Below are 17,375 nucleotides of genomic sequence, written 5' to 3'. Positions count from 1 at the left end.
CACATGATTTGCCTTTCCTCACTTGCACCTTTACCTGTAATGGGTCAGGAACAGCTACTGAGGCAACCAAAATGACAGTGTGTCCCCAGCTGGGGCAGATGCAGGCCTCAGCCTCCCAGCCAAATGCCAGCATGCAGACAAACCTGTCATTCGCTAACTGCTGTGGCGACACCCCACCTGATTTGAGTGCCATGAGCGCACTGGGCAATGACTAAGGGGGTTGGTATCAGGAACTAACACTAGTGGTCACAGCCAGAGCTCAGAAACGACTTTTACCCTGCTCTCCACCTGTGTCTTCTACTTTGCCAGGTCTCTTGTACTTGCTGTCAGGCTACGATTTCTAAGTGAGCTCAAAGAGCTCACTATCACAGAATCCCAGAACATCAGGAATTGGAAGGGACCTTGAAAGCTCATCTAGTCCAACCTCCTGCCAGGCAGGGTCACCCAGACTGAATCCCACAGGAATGTGTCCAGGCAGGTTTGAATGTCTCCAGAGAAGGAGACTCCACAGCCTCTCTGGGCAGCCTGGCCCAGGGCTCCCTCACCCTCACAGGGAAAAATTCCTCCTGACATTCACAGGGAGCTTCCTCTGCTCCAGCTTATACCCAATGCCCCTTGTCCTGACGCTGCCATCACTGAGAAGAGCCTGGCTCTGTCCTCCTGACACTCATCCTTTAACTTATTTATACACATTGATGAAGTCACCCCTCAGTGTCCTCTTCTCCAAGCTAAAAAGGCCCAGCTCCCTCAGCCTCTCCTCATAAAGAAGGTGCTCCACTCCATCACCTTGGTGTCCCTGCACTGGGCTCTTTCCAGGAGTTCCATGCCCCTCTTGATCTGAGCCGTTCAGAACCGGACCCAATATTCCATTCTGCATCCCCCACTCCAGTCCCAGGATATTTGTGGTCTCTGAGCAAACACATGCAGAGTTTTGGACATCTGAAAACTGCCTGCCAGCTGCCACTCAAAGGGGAGGGGGAAAAAGCCAGATAACAGCACACCTCTGAGAGACATCCCGGTGAGTAGTGTCCTTCAGTGCTGGCACTTCACCCGCAAAACTGCCGCTCTCTTTCCTCACCCAGACTGCACAGAACATGGAGAAGCCAGTAAAGCACATTGCCTCAGGCCCCATGGGGGGGCCAGGCTGGAGTGTGACCTGCACATGGGACATAAAAACCCCGAGCAGCCCTACAGGCTGGGGGCAGAGCAGCTGGAGAGCTGCTGAGAAGGACCTGGGGGTGTCCTGCCAGGCCACCAGTGACAGCTACAGGATTTGGGGGAAGCTGGCATCAGGAGGAGAGCGCAAAGCCTCCCACAGCCCAACCAAACCCAACTCCCTGCTGCCACGGAGCACCCCGGAGGCTCAGGTGCTTGGGGAATGAAGCACAGCCCCATGGCATTGCTATGCCAGACCTGGCACACACCAGCCATCGCTGGAGTTCCGCTTGCTCCAGGCAGTTTCATGTTTCACAGCCTGCAATCCCCCTGCGCGTACTTCAAGCTCAGCAGTTGGGGCATACCTGCAGCAGGTTTCTAAGGACCCTAGCTAGATTTCAGGGGAGGAAGCTCATTCTTTAGGAGATGAGACTAATGCCACGTCTGACTTCCCACAAACACCACCCCTTATGCAGCAGCAGCCATGGAAAAGCACCGCATCAAATTCCCAGGGCTGGGAAAGTGGGGGGGAGGGAAGGGAGTATCTTAAGGATTGTCCAACATGAAATAAAATATATAAACAAAGCTTCAAGGCCTCAAACTTCTCCTTACACAAGTAGGCCCAGATGCTATGAGCCCCATAAGCTGCAGACAAGTGGTGTGGTTTGAGACGCTTGATTTTTTGGGGAGGGGTGGACAACTTTCAATCTTTGCTCTAGGGAAAGTACCCCCCAAAACTAAAAGAGCCCAACAGGAACCACTGCATAAGGGAACAAGTGAGAGAAAAAGGATTTTGCTTTCGGCTGCTGTTACATTTTATCAGCACTGGGTATTATTTTGAAGGAGGACACAAAAAACCAAACAGCTCTGAAAGGAAAATAGTAACGGCATTTCTATAAACAGGCTTAGGTTAGTGGCTAAATTCCAGATGCTAATTAAGCATATCCTGTAGCCATAAAATCCTATTCTTACTGACACATAATCCTGAAGTCTTGCTCCAAAACCTCCTAGTAGCTTTGTACGCTGGTGTATTGGGCCCTTTAAAGTTTATCCCATCAGGAAAACAGGCAAACAAGCCACCCAACAAAGAAAAAGGCAAAAAACCCCAAGCCTACAGCCTCAGGAAGCCTGTCACACACTAACCTGGCAAAACCCACAAAGGTTTTCCCATACAGAGTGCCCCAATGTCAGCAAGCCCCATCCCAGGAACCAGTCCCAGGGCATGGGCTCTGTCTTCTGTGGGCTTAGCCTTTAGTTTCCCCTCAGGTCAGCAAAGGGACCAGCCCCTGCCACACACTCCAAGAACACATCCAGCATCATCCATGCAGTAAGGTGATGAAAGATGCTGCAGTCACATATCTAACAGCAGAGAAGAGCAAAATGATTTATAAATCATTTATAAATTGTCCCCAGCCATGGGAGAAAGCAGACCTCTGTTAACACTATCATATACAGTCCATCAAATTAATTCACTTAACGAAGAGTGACTGCCTTATAGACACAGCTGTGCTCTGCCTAGTTTCCCCTGACTAGTCAAAGATCCCTCTGATGAACCTCCTGCCAAGGTACCGACTGCAGTGTCTTATCAAGGCCCATAACCCCACAGACCATAGAGGGGCAGTTCTCATTTGGTTACTCTCTGAGCCCTGGAGATCAGACACAAGTCCCCTTAGAACCTACTACCGAACAGAACATCCAGCTTTATACCTTGTGACCTGATCACAGCACAGAAGCTTGCATCTCCCAAACTAAGATGACTTCCTGTCTAGCCCTTGGTGGTTTTTTTCCCCATCTCCTATTAGCATCAGTAAGGAGGTTTTGTGTTTGGCCTCCCTTTCCAACAGTACAGTTCCAGAAAGCGCCTTCCCATAACTCCTTCATAAGCTGTCCATCCCAACACTGCCCCAGGAGATCTGGTAGTGTATCTCAAAGCTCCAGATCATTCACATTGCATTTCAGCTAGCAAGACCAACATCTCCTCCAAGAGAGGGGATACACAGTCATTTACACACGGAGCAGAAACAATGCTTGGCCTGACAATGAGAGGGGAAATGCTTTCATCACAAAGCTCCATGAGGACAGAGAAGCAGCTATCCAAGGCTTCCGAACGCAGCAGCTGCCAGGGTAGCCAAGTCTGGGCAGCCCCCAGTATCCCCAGCTGGAAGGAGCTGTGCTCCTCACTGCGCACGCCAGCTGTGGAACCAGAACTATATGGGGTAGCTGCACGTGTCATCTCTCTTCCTATGGAACGGGACATTTACTGGCAATGCTCCGTCGGCCATAAACACTTCATCATGCTTCCCAGGACCAGAGTGTGCCAGGAAAAGGCCTGCAGTAAAAACACAGTTTAGTTATCAGTGTCCTGCAAAAGGGACAAGGCAACACTGGGTGTTATTTAAATTATTACATGCGTTACAGAAACATGGGGTCTTCAACCAGAGAGCAATGAACCCACACTTGAGCTGGTCACTGACCCCTCCAGTATGGGGGACACAGAGGCTCCTGCTGCTTCACCAGCAGTGCTCTCTGTTGGCCCTTCCTTAGGGATAACTACAGGGTGAGCTAAAAGATAGGCCATGGAGGAGTTTCTACTTGGCAGGCTTCCACTGCTCATTCCAAAGCCCACCTTCCGAGAGCAAACCCGACAGAGGAGTTGCACACTCCTGTCCAAAGGTCACGCCTCCTCCTTCCAGCAGTTCAGGCTGTAACAAAGCCCCTGGGCTCTACCACCACAAGAAACCCTTCGCAGAAGGCAGCTGCTCAGCTGCTTGATGCAATCACTGCTGCGCTGCAAGACCACATCTGGAGGCATAGTGTGAAAAGTCAGCCCAGGAACCTGCTTTGGCAGGGGGGTTGGACTGGGTGATCACTTGAGGTCCCTTCCAACCCCTACAACTCTGCAATTGTGTAACACACTAACTACAACAAGTCTGCTTGCAGCCACCTGCAACTATTCTCAAGGCAACAAAGATTCTCGCAGACAAATGATGCAGGTGAACATTCACAGCAGGAGTGAGATGTTCTGAGGGGCAGCCGTCATCTCAAGTGCTCCTCAGCTATGAGGACACACTTTGCCATCTCTCCAAGACTTCAGTATTTCCAGCCCTGTCGCAGAGCAGCTGAACAAGCCACAATTAGTGGGAGGCAGGCCCTGCCCCACACACCATCACAGGCTTCCCATCTGCATGGCAGGGCTCCCAAACGCCTCTGAGCTGGACCTCTGGCTCCTGGTATCTCGGTCCCTGCTCTGCCGGCAGTGTCGCGACAGTTTAATTAAAAGCAGGAGGCTGGGAGGAGAGGCAGGGCAGTGCGTTAGGCTCACATCTGGCACTGGGGCAGGGCTTCCACTTCTCCAGCTGCACAAGAGACACTCACACCACTGAGCTCCTGAGCCAGAGATCAGGTCTGCAGCGGTACTGAGCTGCTGGGAGAGCAAGAGACCTGACATTCACCCAGGCACTCCAAATACTTGAAACAAAGTGAAACTTCTTCCAGGATGACACAGAGACCAAGAAGGTCGCTTGGGAAAACCTGGTAGTTAAGAACATCTCCCCCCTGCACTGCTTCCCACTTCTTGTTTCATGCAGAAGTATGAGTATTCAACACATTCCTGCTTCCTTCAGGACAGATGCCCTAGAGCTCTCTGTGATCCTCTGCAGAGCGCAACAGCCCCTCTCCCGGAGCCATGAGCAACACTTGTGATCCAACACCCTGAGCCCACCCAATGGGGTGTTTTTTCCTTGCAGCATCCCACCGCTCACAAGACCATTGTCAGATTCATGAGCCACTGGCGTTCACCCACGTGCTCACTAGAGTCGTTTTCTTCCAAATTCATGAATTATTCCACACACAGCCTGCTGCAACATCCATTAGCTGTCTGTGGAGCCCAGCTGAAAGGTTAAACCAGAGCCAGCATCCACCCCACAGATTAATTAACGTCAGCTACCACATTCTGCTGTGCCCATCCACCCTGGTCACATTCGTGTATTTAAAGGAAAGCACAAGCAGCTGGATCCAGACTTATTCTTCGTTCCTGCCCTCCTGTCAAGGCCCCTGCTCCAGCAATACCTGCCAGTGCTCGTAGCTGACTCGAGCTAAACTCACCCCACACTTCCAATGCCATTCCCCAATACACCCCAGAAGCAAACAGAAGGAATTCCATAGTGCATTAACCATCCAAAGAGTCCTGCTGCTCAGACCTCCCCCAGCCAGTCAAGCTAAGCCATACCTGGGAGAATTCTCACTCCTGCAGCCACACAAGTACAGACAATACCTACCAAACAGCGCTTTGCTGGAACACACAAAGGACAACTCAAGGACAACTTTTGGAAGGGAAGAATGAACCGTTTAGCAAGATGGATGCTGTGAGTAAGGGGATCTGCCACTAGGCTGCATCCCTGGCAGGTACTTCATGCTGTGGCTCGGCATACTCACATCACTCAGATTTCCCACTCCCCCCCCAAAGGTGTCACTCTGAAGAAGCCTGATGTAGTGGTCAGTGTGCTGACCACTTCCCATCCCGCTGCAGAGGCTGCCCTCCCACAGCAAGATGCGCAAAGGCCAGTGCTCGGCCCCATCAGCCAGGGTCCCACATGGGCTGCCCATACTAGATCGCACTTTCTAGGCTCTATCGCCACTCCTTTCTGGGGTTGTGTCTCCTGGAAGCACCAGGACAGGCAGCAGGGCACAGCCAGCACCTCTCTAAGAAAGGCACCGAGCTGCGTAGCTTGGCCGACTGACTACACCAGCACATAGCACACAATAGCTGAGCACGACTTGATGGCAGAGCAAGAAGGGCTGTGACAGGCGAGCAGGGATGCTTTATCTCTCCACAGCAGCAAGGCTTTAAAGGCCTGTCAGAGCAGGTAAATCCTGTCACGACTTAATGGAGCCAGACCCAGGGATTCAGGGAAGACAAACATACCCAAAGGCAAATTCAGCCTGCTTGGAGCAAGTGTCTCCTGCAGAGGACTCTGCAGGATGAGTTCACATGCAGGAGCTCCCTGCTCCAACACGCTCTGCAACTCCAAGCGCTGCAGACCTGCTGATCCCAAAACTGGAGCACAATTCCCATGTGCAGAGCATGTTTTTGCCCCTGGCTCAAGTTATTTAATGAGATACCAAAGGAAGGGATGTGCTGCTGCATATTCTTTATTAGTGCTGCTGCAAAGGCTGGAGATGCAGCAGTCTCCACCTCCGCATCGCTCAAAGCAGTAGGTATTGCACAAAGCCACATACAGCCCTGCATAGGTTGCTTGTACCCCAGCACAACCGGGGTCTGACAGGTACATAATAACCTCTCCAGAAACTCAAAAAGCCTTCAGAAGAGGAAGGCTGATGCCCAGCCCTTCTTTTCTCTCACAACTGTCCAGGAGAGAGAGCTGGATTTGCACTGTGCCTCAAGAAGGTTCTATCTGAAAGTGGCCCTCAATCACCTTTACATCAACCTGGAGAAACGAGGTCAGCAGAGTTACTCACACTGCTCTCTTCTTGCTGAAATTGCTCGTTAAATCTCCTTGAAAACATAACTTGCATATGACCTTATTTGAATAGTTATTTTCTTGAAGGTGTTTTTAATTAAAGGCACTGGTCTAGCAATGGTTCTGTGCCACAAGATCTCGCTGGTTTCAGCACAATAGGGCTCGTAAAGGTGACTTATTTAATTGGTGGTGGCTTTGCAGCTTACACAACAAGGAAGGGAAGCATCATCTGCTTTGCGTGTGGAGGAAACAAAAGCCAACACCAAAATGAAGGTATTTGCCCAAGAGCGCCCAACAACCAGGAGCCGAAACCCTTGCAGCACGCCAGCCACACCAACCCCGATCCCAAGCGGCTCTTGGAATTAACGAGCTAATAATGAATAATTGCATAACTCCAAACGCCAACTAGCTGAGGTGGTTTCCAGCAGGATTGGTATTCAGCTACCTGCAAACACAAACCCAGAGTCCTCTGGCACTACTACTTTTTGGCAACCACATATCTGAAACCGAAGCCGGTCATTGCCATTGTTCGGTGACCATCAACTGCACCTCCCAGAGGGTGAGGTACTCGTCCATTCTCTGGGCTTTGCTCCATAACCCCAGTGGTGTCACACCCCAATGAGTCTGAGAGGTGTTCAGCTGCAAAGAAGAATTTCTTCTTAATGTGGGAGCCCCTGAATCCCTGGTGGGGTTCAAGGCTGGGTTGCATGGGGCCTTGGGCACCCTGGGCTAGTGGAGGTGGGTGGAACTTCATGACCGCCCCCCATGGCAGGGGGTTGGAACTTGATGCTCTGTAATTTTATGAACTTTCATCCTTTGCAATTCCAAGCTTCTGGAAGGTTGTACTACTATCTCACTGAAGAGCTGCCGCAGGGCCAAAGCGGAGAATTACATGCAGGTTCTTCCCACATCTGGTGCCACTTGCCACCCACCCTGGACACCAGTGTCTGGTGCTGTCACTGCCAACCCCCTCCGTTCCCCACGAGACTGAGCAAGGCCTATGAGAAAGACAGGAATGCTCTGCAAGAGCTCACCCAAAGCCAGGAAGGGGGACACCTCTCTGGACAGAGACTCACGTCACCACTTTGAAAATGGGCACAGCACACTGGAAACTCACAGGTACAGAGGCAACAGCCTCTGACCCTTCTCATAGCAGGTCCCTACGGGGACCCCTCACCCACCAGCCTTGCCACCGACTAGAGGAGCGCCTAACCCCAGATCTCCCCCAAACCTGCTTAGCATCTCTCCCCCTCACAGGGGCTCAGAGGGCTGGCTGGCACCCAGCATCTTCCCAAAAGCAGGCTGAAGGCACAGAAAGCCTTATGAATAACCAACCTCCGAAGACAGATTTGAGGGGGCAGGGGGAGAAAAAAGCCACACCATAAATTAGGTCAAATGCTCCTGAAAAACGCCAATTACATTATATATAGCAGATTGCACTCAGATGTCATTTAATCTCAGCTTGCTGTTGTCAGATATTAGCTGAAATTCCCTGCTTCGCTCTGGCTGCCACATTAAAGTGCCATGGATTCAATATTAATGAAGAGATGAAACAGAATGAGACTAGGTTGGCATTTTCTATGAGAAAAAATACTTTTGGGTAGAAGAGCCTTGGCTTAAACGCATTAAGGATTTGTCTCAGCTTGGAAATTACCTACAATATACAGGAAACAAGCAAAACCACTCTCAGTTTTAATTACAAATAATCTTAAATCAGAAGAGGGGTGTCCAGCAGGGACAGGGAGGGGATTGTCCCTCTCTGCTCTGCCCTCCCCAGCTGGAGTCCTGTGTCCAGAGCTGGGGCCCAACACAAGGAAGATGTGGGGCTGTTGGAGAGGGGTCAGAGGAGCCACAAAGATGATCAGAGGGCTGGAGCAGCTCCCCTAGGGAGAGAGGCTGAGGGAGCTGGGCTGGGTCAGCCTGGAGAAGAGAAGGCTGTGGGGGGACCTCACTGCAGCCTCCCAGTCCCTGAAGGGAGCAGAGGAACAGGAGGGGAATCAGCTTGTTCAAAGGGCAGACAGTTTCCAGTCGGGAGTAGTAAATTTTGTGGCCTAACACAGACCTGCAACTGACCAAGAAAGAAGAGGAGCAAGGAGACCTACCACAGCAAAACCTGGACACGGAACAGATTTGGGGGGAGGAAAAACCCACCGCCAGCAGATGCAGCAGTTCAGCAGTGTGGTGATTTACCACCAGGACGAGTCACCAGGCGACCTGGCAAAAATCCCTGCTCCTCTTGGGGTCCTGACATGAAGATTCGAGGCCTGTGCATGTGTTCAGTCCCAGATGGCTGCATTAAGCTGTATAATCACTGCTAGCATTTACAGCTAGCAATATACCTGCTCGCAGTAGGGCAACCTTATCTCTTGGCCATAAAAGCTGTGAATAAGTGAGAACTATTTCCAGTTATTTAATCTCTGACTGCATCACTCTTAGCATCTCAGGCTAGAAACAAACCAGAAAGACTACGGAAACATCATTAGGCATGATGTCCCCAAGCTTGTCCCACAGCAAGCCAAGAAATTTCATCCTAGCAAAACAAAAGGAGACAACAGAAAAGAATAATCTTTTAATCACACGAAAAGGAAAATCCAGCTACATTTATGCACATCCTCATTATTGCAAACCCATGCATTTCCTACACATACCTCTTGATGCGAGGTAATCCCCACCAGTGCAGGGGGATGCCAAGAACAGGCGTCACGGGTAACCAGACACCTTCCCATTTTCAGGTTGCTCACGTCCAAGCTAGGCTGTCACCTGCTCAGTTTTCTCCCAGAAAATAAAACTTGAGCCAGGACCATCCACCTGCTATTCTTCGTTCACCTGAAAGCTGCCCAAAGCCCCTGGGCTGACTTAGATCAGAGGAGATGGGTTTTCACAGGAGAAGATTTGTGGGCTTTGGCGAGGCTGCCAGCAGGAACTTCTATCCAAAGAGTAAAGCTGGACTTGGAATCCAAACTCTGCTGCACTTTGTGCTCTTGCACTTCACCGCACTGCCCTGCTGAAGAGGGGAACACAAGCTCGTGCTGTCACCGAGCTGTCTTCCCATCTCGCTCCTCTCCCACCTTAATGTTCTTTACAGACAAAAAGAAGCTGCCACCATCAGCAACTGATTTCAAGCCATACTAATGTGCCCAAGAAAAGCAGCTCTCACATGCAGCGCATTCAGCACACTCCTGGGAAACAGATTCTGTGGAGCCTCTTGCTTCCGCAGGACACCGCACTTCACCGTGCACCCAAGGAACCCTGTGCAGAGCAGACTGAAAACAAGTTCACAGACACCTTCACATCCACAGACAGTCCCAACAGTCCTGTAACTCATTTACAACACCCCTGTTTCTCCCCTTCCACTCCCATCACACAAGATAGGTTAACATCATTTCAGAGTGCAACGCACAAGACATCCTGATTTCCAGAAACCACTCACAGTCAAACCACTGCTGTGTAGGGTGACCAGCTCTCAGGAGCTGCTGGCAAAGCAGGCAGCGTCCCTGGCAAAACCAAAGTGTTGCTAAAACAAGCTTCTGGCTTGTGCTAAGTATTCAGGACTAGATCTGGTAAAGAAATAACCTGCAATTACTGTACTTCAAGAACATATTTCCAGCAGCTAGATCCCATCCAAAAATAAATTTGGAATGCAGAAACAGGAACAGAATATTAAAGTAGATAACAGAAAGACCTAAGGAAGCCGTATGTTGAGGTGGGAAAAAACCCCAAACCAACCCAAAAGCCAGTAGCAGCCTGTGCTTTGCCATCACCTTACCATAGATTAGTCATAGACTGGTCTGGGTTGGAAGGGACCCCAAGGATCACAGCTCCCTCAGCCTCTCTTCGTAGGGGAGGTGCTCCAGCCCTCGGATCATCTCCGTGGCTCCTCTGACCTCTCCAACAGCCCCACATCTTTTACGGATGCTTTTATGAATCCCACATCTTATGCAGGATCCTACCAAAGAAAACAAAAAGCCAAAGTCTGCAAGAACCAGATTCTCTTCCTCCCAGTTTTCAGCAGCTTCAAAGCTCTAACTGCAAACCCAGATCCCAAGGCAACTTCGCCGCTTGTCAAGACACGGGTGCAGCCGGCATTGTCAAACACAGAGTCCCAAGGATAGCTCAGGACTTCACCTGCAGAGCTCAGCAAACCAATTACCAGTGAAATGGCAGTAACAGCCTTTGGAGTGTGTTTCATGCCAACAGTGGGTACCACTCGTATCGGACAAGCGGAAGGCACAGCCACGGGGACAAAGCCTGCGGAAGGGCTGGGTGTCACCAACGGAGAACCAGAAGGAGCTTCGTCTCCTTCTCAGGGCTCTTTCTCCACTGGCTCGGGCTGGCCAAGCTGGCTTTTTCTACACCTGCCTGGTGGATGAAAACAGCTCTGGTGAGTCCTGCCCCATGTTCATCTCCCTCCGTCACTGCAGTCAGAGGCAGGGAGGGAAGGAATCCAGATGGAATGAAGCAGCCAAGAAAGAGCATCCCTTACTCCCATCTCAGGAAACGCACTGCAGATAGCATGCAAGCTACCACTTACAGTACAGGGAGAAAGAAGAACGTTTGGGTAAGTTTGTTATCACTGCTCTTAGCCAAGCCAAGACCCTGAACCCAGTTTTCAGACTCTGATCTGGAGCATTCTCTGCCAGCGTTAGGGCTGGATGCTAACGGCACCGCGGTGTTTGCCTGAACCATTATTACGCATCACTGATTACAGTAGGCTGGAGCGCTGTTCGCAGAGCTGGAAGCAAAGGCAGCTACGCAGTGTACCTAAAAAAAGCCTCAAGTACTATTTGTGGGGCTTTTTCTGTTTGTTTTTAAGATCACCTGGTTGCACCCAAGCGTTCTGAGCTGAAATTGCTTCAGCATCTTTTCCCACAAGAGCCGCTACACATGCTGAAGGCTGAAGGCTAGAGCCAAACCCAGCCAATGAAGAGTACGGATGAAGTAGAAGCCTTCGCCAAGCCAACAGAAGACCCTGTCCCATCAGCATCTCCCCTGCAAACCGGGCCACAAGCTAATGGGCAACCTCACACTCCCGGCATTATCCCAGGAGAAAGAGACATACCAAGGGCACAGGAGGAGCGACAACCCTCACATCTCCCCAGAGCAGGCAGGCAGCCAAGCCATCTCCCAGGGGCTGCAGGGGTGGGAAGGGGGCATATAAAACATGCCTCAGCTCTGAGTAAATATTTTACTTCAGATTCATGCTGCTTACTTAATCAATCCCCATCATTATTTGCAGAGGCCCCACTCAGACAGTAAAATTGATTCCCCGTGATCTCATCTACACAGACATAAGCAGTAAGCTGGGGCTCAGCCCCTTCTCACAGATACCCAGTGACAGCACAGAGGGAATGGCTGTGAGCTGTGCCAGGGGAGGGTCAGGTCAGGAATGAGGAGACATTTCTTCTCCCAAAGAGCGGTTGGGCATTGGAAGGGGTTGCCCAGGGAGGTGGGGGAGTCACCGTCCCTCAGGGTGTTCAAGGAGAGGCTGGATGAGGGACCTGGAGACATGGTTTAGTGAGGCATATGGGTGGTGGTGGGGGAAGTTGGACTAGATGAGCTTGGAGGTCTTTTCCAACCTTCCCAATGCTGTGATCCTGACTCCCAGTCATCTCACTTCACGCTGGAAAAGCCAGAGGCCCGGAGCTCATGGGCTGGACACATAACCTGCCCCACAAGCGAGGCGGTGCTGAAAACAAGGCAAAGAGGAGACAGGTTCCCACCATTGTTCACATCAACAAGAATTGTCTGAAAGAATTTCCTACTGCAAACAAGACCCCGAGGCGAATAGAGGAAACGAGGAGTTCACAAACTAAAATACTCCAGTCCTGTGTGCACCACCCAGGGCTTCCCTGGCACGGGCAGCTGAGCCAGGCCAGGCCCAGAGTCACACTGCACAGCCAAAAGCAGGCAAGGAAGCCAAAACCCATGCTCCAGCCACACACACAGCCCCAAGTGCCACCAAGCCCACAACACCCATCTCTGTATTCACTCCTCAGAGAACCCGCAGCCCCACAATGCTCCCTGAAGGGTACAAGACAGCTCAGCCTCACAGTTTGTTTGGAAAGCAGCAAGGTGCAGAGTATGCAGGGCACTGCCAACCCACACCCAGAGCACGACAATCCACAATCCCTCCCTGAGGGCCCATCCCCAGCCTCAGCTCTCCCCTCGCAACAGCTCCTCTCCCACCCAGTTGCACCTCCATCAGTGAAGGTGACTGGACACCAGGCTAGCAAGAGCACAGCAAGACTCCCCTTTCTCAGCACCCATCCCATTGCCTACAGTCAGTAACCCACCATCATACACACCCATGGCTTTCCTAAGGCTCTGCCCCAGGCTTCTTACTGACCCCAGTGGGTGGTAGTAGATCTGAGAGATTGGGTAGAACGAGCTGGGCTTGTTCAGCCTGGGGAAGAGGAGGCTGCAGGGGGACCTAATGTTGGCCCACCACTGCTTCAAGGGGTCCTAGAGGAGAGTGGGAGAGGGGCTGTCACCAGGGAGTGCAGGGACAGGACAGGGGCAATGGCTTCAAGCTGGCAGAGGGCAGGGTTGGGTTAGACATTAGGAAGGAATTCTTCCCTCTGAGGGTGGGGAGGCCCTGGCACAGGGTGCCCAGAGAGGCTGTGGGAGCCCCTGGATCCCTGGCAGGGTTCAAGGCTGGGTTGGATGGGGCTTTGGGCACCCTGGGCTAGTGAGGGTGTCCCTGCCCATGGCCATGGAACTAGAGGGGCTTTGAGGTCCCTTCCAACCCAAAGCATTTTGAGATTCTATGATCTGATGCTCAGATAAAGACAGAGCAGAGATTCTTCAGATCTGCCAACCCTGCTCTACCTTCTCGTCTCCCTCTCCTTTCTTCCCCTCCATGGATACTGTCAGTCTCTCATTAGCAAGTATTTTTAAAACAGATGGAAGAATACACTGTGCTGTTCTAATCTCTCCAGCAACGTTTCCCACGTAAAAATTTGTATCCCAGCTTCATTTTCCATCAATTTGTTTGCCTTGGAGAGGAGCATACATTAGTGTATACATATGTGTAAACATTAGTTTTGCTCCTTTAACTAGACCAGGCTACAAGTCTGTAAACGTTTAGGATAAACAAAGAGCAGGGTAGGGAGGCCAGAGCTCTCCTCCATGCTCTGAGCTACTGAGAAACCAGCCAGCCCTGGTCAAGATGCTAGGAATGAACTAGGGAGGAAGAAGGGGGTCCCTTATCTAGCACATCCCAACAGTTCCCACACTGCCAGTGGCTTATCTCTCACGGAGCCCAGATGACCACATGCATCCTTCCACCCTGGTGCATGTCCAAACATATGCATAGCTTCCCATCAGCTGAGGGGTCCTGTGGCAGCTCCCAGCACCAATCCTGCCAAGATTTTTTGCTTATGCACACCTCCCATTTCCACAGGGAGCTCAGTCTCTGTTAAGTCAAATGAAACTACAGGCAGCACATTACACATCTGCCTCCACATCTGTGGGCTGAGGGCCTTAAAATGAAAGCCGCCCATCCCACCAAAACACACCCTGCTCAGCTACAATTAAACACAGACACTTCAGAGCAGCTTGCTGGAGTTATTTTTTGTATGCATGCTTTTACAATTAACATAATGTCATATCCTGCCAGGACGCACAAGGTTGACTCAGGAATGTTATCACAGTTTTCAGTCAAACCGACTTGCTTTTTCTTTCATTCCTTCTCTCTTCTTTCCCCCTTCCTTTAATTCCACCCCATGCTGCCTCCAACAAGATACATATCACTCAGGGCCCATATGAAATACAATTATTGTGTTGAAAGCTCGATAAGCAAGCGCTCATCAGCCTTACCCTACTGTATAATTAACTATTTCTACAAGCTCCCTACCACCCCCCAGCAACACAACAGCAGGGCAGCAGAGAGGATTAGATAAGAAGGTACACGAGATGAAACGCCCACAGCATCTACCCATTTACCAGCCCGCTGTCCTTTCTTCTTTTATCACCCCAAGATAAAGCAGCTCTTTGCTCCAAAAAGCACCAGTTCTGAAATTCTGGGGTCTGCCCAGCAGCTGCTCACGAGGAAGGCGAGTGCCCTCGCACGCCCCCCAAGCTGGGGGGTGCTTTATTTCACTGTCAGTGCTTAGTGGCACACAAATAGGAATACGTTCAACTGGTACCAAACCTCTGCAGATGCTGTTCTGGGGCTCATCACACACTTGGATTAACTGACAACGCAAGAGGCTGAGCAGCGGCATCAGTCTCGTGTAATGACAGAAAACTAAAAGCAAAAACACAGGCACAAGATCAAACAGCGACAGCATCTCGTGACAAGCCACGCTCCAGAGCCTGTCCATGTGCGGAGTGCTGACCTCTCGACAAAGCAGAGCAGCTCTTAGGGCAGGCTGGAGAGTACTGCCAAGAAAATTCAGCTGAAGTAGTGGTTTTAGCGCATCTTCTTACACAGAAAGGCAAACTTCAATTTCTAGGCAAGATTTAGACCTTAAGACCAAGGAATGCTTTCAGATGCAGCTTTACAAACAGCTGGGATAATTTATAGGTATTCTGTTAACAAACAGCAGCTCTTATTTTGCTCAGCAGCATAATTTCCCCACCTCCAGTTAACATCATTAACCCTCATCTTCATACATTTGCTTTGCCACATCAGAGGAACTAGAGAGCCCCACAGATCCACAAGCACATGAATAGAAGCTAAAGGGAACCGTCTCATCCTGGTCACATCTTGAACACAGACCATTTCCTTATTACAAGGAGCTTGAGGTCCTTCAATCAGGGGGCAACATCTGTTCTACTCAAGCACTGAAAAAGTTCCCGGGAAGCCCGTCAAGGCTCTCCTCTGCCCCGGCCGACGACACACAAAAGTGCATTCAGCCTGGTTAGGGGGGAATTTCATTCACGGTTCCGCAAGCTGGACCCAAGGGAGACTGTTCAGGCGCAGCAGCAGTTCGGTTTTGGGCTGGGGGGTTGGAGGGGTGGGGAGGAGGTTCTGGGTTTGGATGGTGGGTTTGGTTTTTTTCTCCCCCCCCCTTTCTCTGTGTGAAGGGGAAATCTTTTGTTTTTCTCAACGGGGACATAAAAAACCCCCACTCCTGGCCACCATATTCCCAGGAAAAACGGTCACACTGAAAGATGCCAAAGACGCGTGGCCCTCACAAGACTTCCACGCCGGGATTTCCAAGCCCGCAGCCGAACGCCCAAAGCCTCTCCCCAGGGGCTGCGGGTGCTTTCCCCGCCCGCCCAGCCCGTCCGAGGCAGAGCCCTCCGCGGTCCCAAGTTTCCCTACTCACGGGAATCGACGGGGCAGGAGCACCCGCGACAAGCCACCAGCCGCGGCCCCCGCAGCCCGCGGGCCGCCCCCGGTGTCTCCCCGCGGCTCACAGCGAGGGGCTCCGTGAGGAGCCGCCGCCGCCGGCCCCGCCGCAACAAAGAGCCGCGGCCCAAAACCGGGGCGAAAAAGTTTTGCGCGGGTTCCCCCCTCCCTCCGGCCCGGTCCCGGGAACGGGCACGGGCGGCGGCTTCCCAGCACGCCGCCCCGACGAGCCCGCCGTCCCCTCCAGCACAGCAGCCCCCACAAACCCTCCGCGTTACACCCCGGGCGCCGCACCCCTGCACCCCCCGACACACACACAGCATCCCCGGCACCGCACCCCTACCACTGCTCCCCGGCACCGCACGCCGCCGTGCGGGGGCGGTTCACCCCCGGCCCGGCACGGCCCGGCCCCGCGCCCCTCCGCCCAGCAGCTCCGCAGCACCCACCGCCGGTCTCCCCACGGCCACGGCCATCGCGGTGCAGTGCGCTGCGCTCCCCGGCCCGCCGCCGCCGCCTCTGCGCCGCCTGCTAGGGCTGCAACATGGCCACCCGGCGGGGCCCATGCGCAATGCAAAGGGGCCGGGCGGCGAGGCGGGACCCCCCCCGGCCCTCCCCCCTGGGCCGCCGGCGCGGACCCGGCCGGCTGCGAAGCTAAGGTCTCCGGGAGCCCCAAAAGTAGGCTGGAGCCCCAAGGGGGCTGACAGCAGGATTCGGTCAATCCCCAGACGTAATCGCAATTAATCCCTCTCCTGGAGAGCCCTTCCCAGAGGGGCCGCGCTGCTCTATCCCGCGGTGGGGCTGGCCTGGGGAGGGGGAGCTCGGGCTGCTCCCTGCCCGCTCCCCCCAGCCCGGCCTCTCGTACCCATCCCCTTACCCCATGGCAGCATCACTCGCCGACTGTGGTGGCCCCACAACGATGGGGGGTCAGCCAAACGTTAAGAGCCTCATCTGCTTCAGGGGCCCTCGCAAAGAGATGGCCAGGTCCTCCCGCTGCCAGCTGGGTTAACGGGGAGGATGGGGATTCGGCAGAGAGAGGTTTGTAACTGGGAGTCAGACAGGAGCCCCCACACCTGGGGCTGTTTTCCAACAGGAGCCCCTAATCCCCTCGTACAACAGCACAGCGGACAGAGCCAGGCAGCTTATTCCCCGGGCTCTCCCTATCTGCCAAACCCATGGTCCCTCTCCAAACAAGCCACATACACCCAGCCATAGCAGCCAGTTGCTCTCCCTCTCCCACGCAGGGTTTCCAGGGGTGAAACAAAGCACAGCTGGCTCCTTGCTGCTCCCAACTGGCAAAACATCTCACAGCCAGATGTGAAGCACAGCACCCCATTACCTGCAAAGGCAAGAGGCTCAGGCTGGAGTCAGTCTGCCTGCTCGCAAGTCTTCAACCAAGGCAGCGGCAAAGGAAGAGCAGAGCCGGGTCTGGCCCTGCAGCGCTT

At 52.6% G+C, this 17,375-nt stretch overlaps 1 protein-coding gene across 1 annotated transcript in view; it reads right to left on the bottom strand.

The window, feature by feature from the left end:
• SEPTIN11 (septin 11) overlaps positions 1–16,420 on the bottom strand; it is a 47,473-nt gene extending 31,053 nt beyond the window's left edge. Inside the window, exon 1 of the mRNA XM_084264058.1 lies at positions 16,380–16,420. Coding sequence (XP_084120184.1) covers positions 16,380–16,406 — 27 coding nt within the window. The 5' untranslated portion in view covers positions 16,407–16,420. The remainder of the gene's footprint in view (positions 1–16,379) is intronic.
• Positions 16,421–17,375: the final 955 nt, after the last annotated feature.

The sequence above is a fragment of the Gallinula chloropus genome, assembly GCF_964237585.1.
Source record: "Gallinula chloropus genome assembly, chromosome: 4".
In the NCBI taxonomy this organism is placed as follows: Eukaryota; Metazoa; Chordata; class Aves; order Gruiformes; family Rallidae; genus Gallinula; species Gallinula chloropus.
Note: the sequence above shows the minus strand (reverse complement) of the source record. Positions and strands in the feature narration are given on the sequence as shown.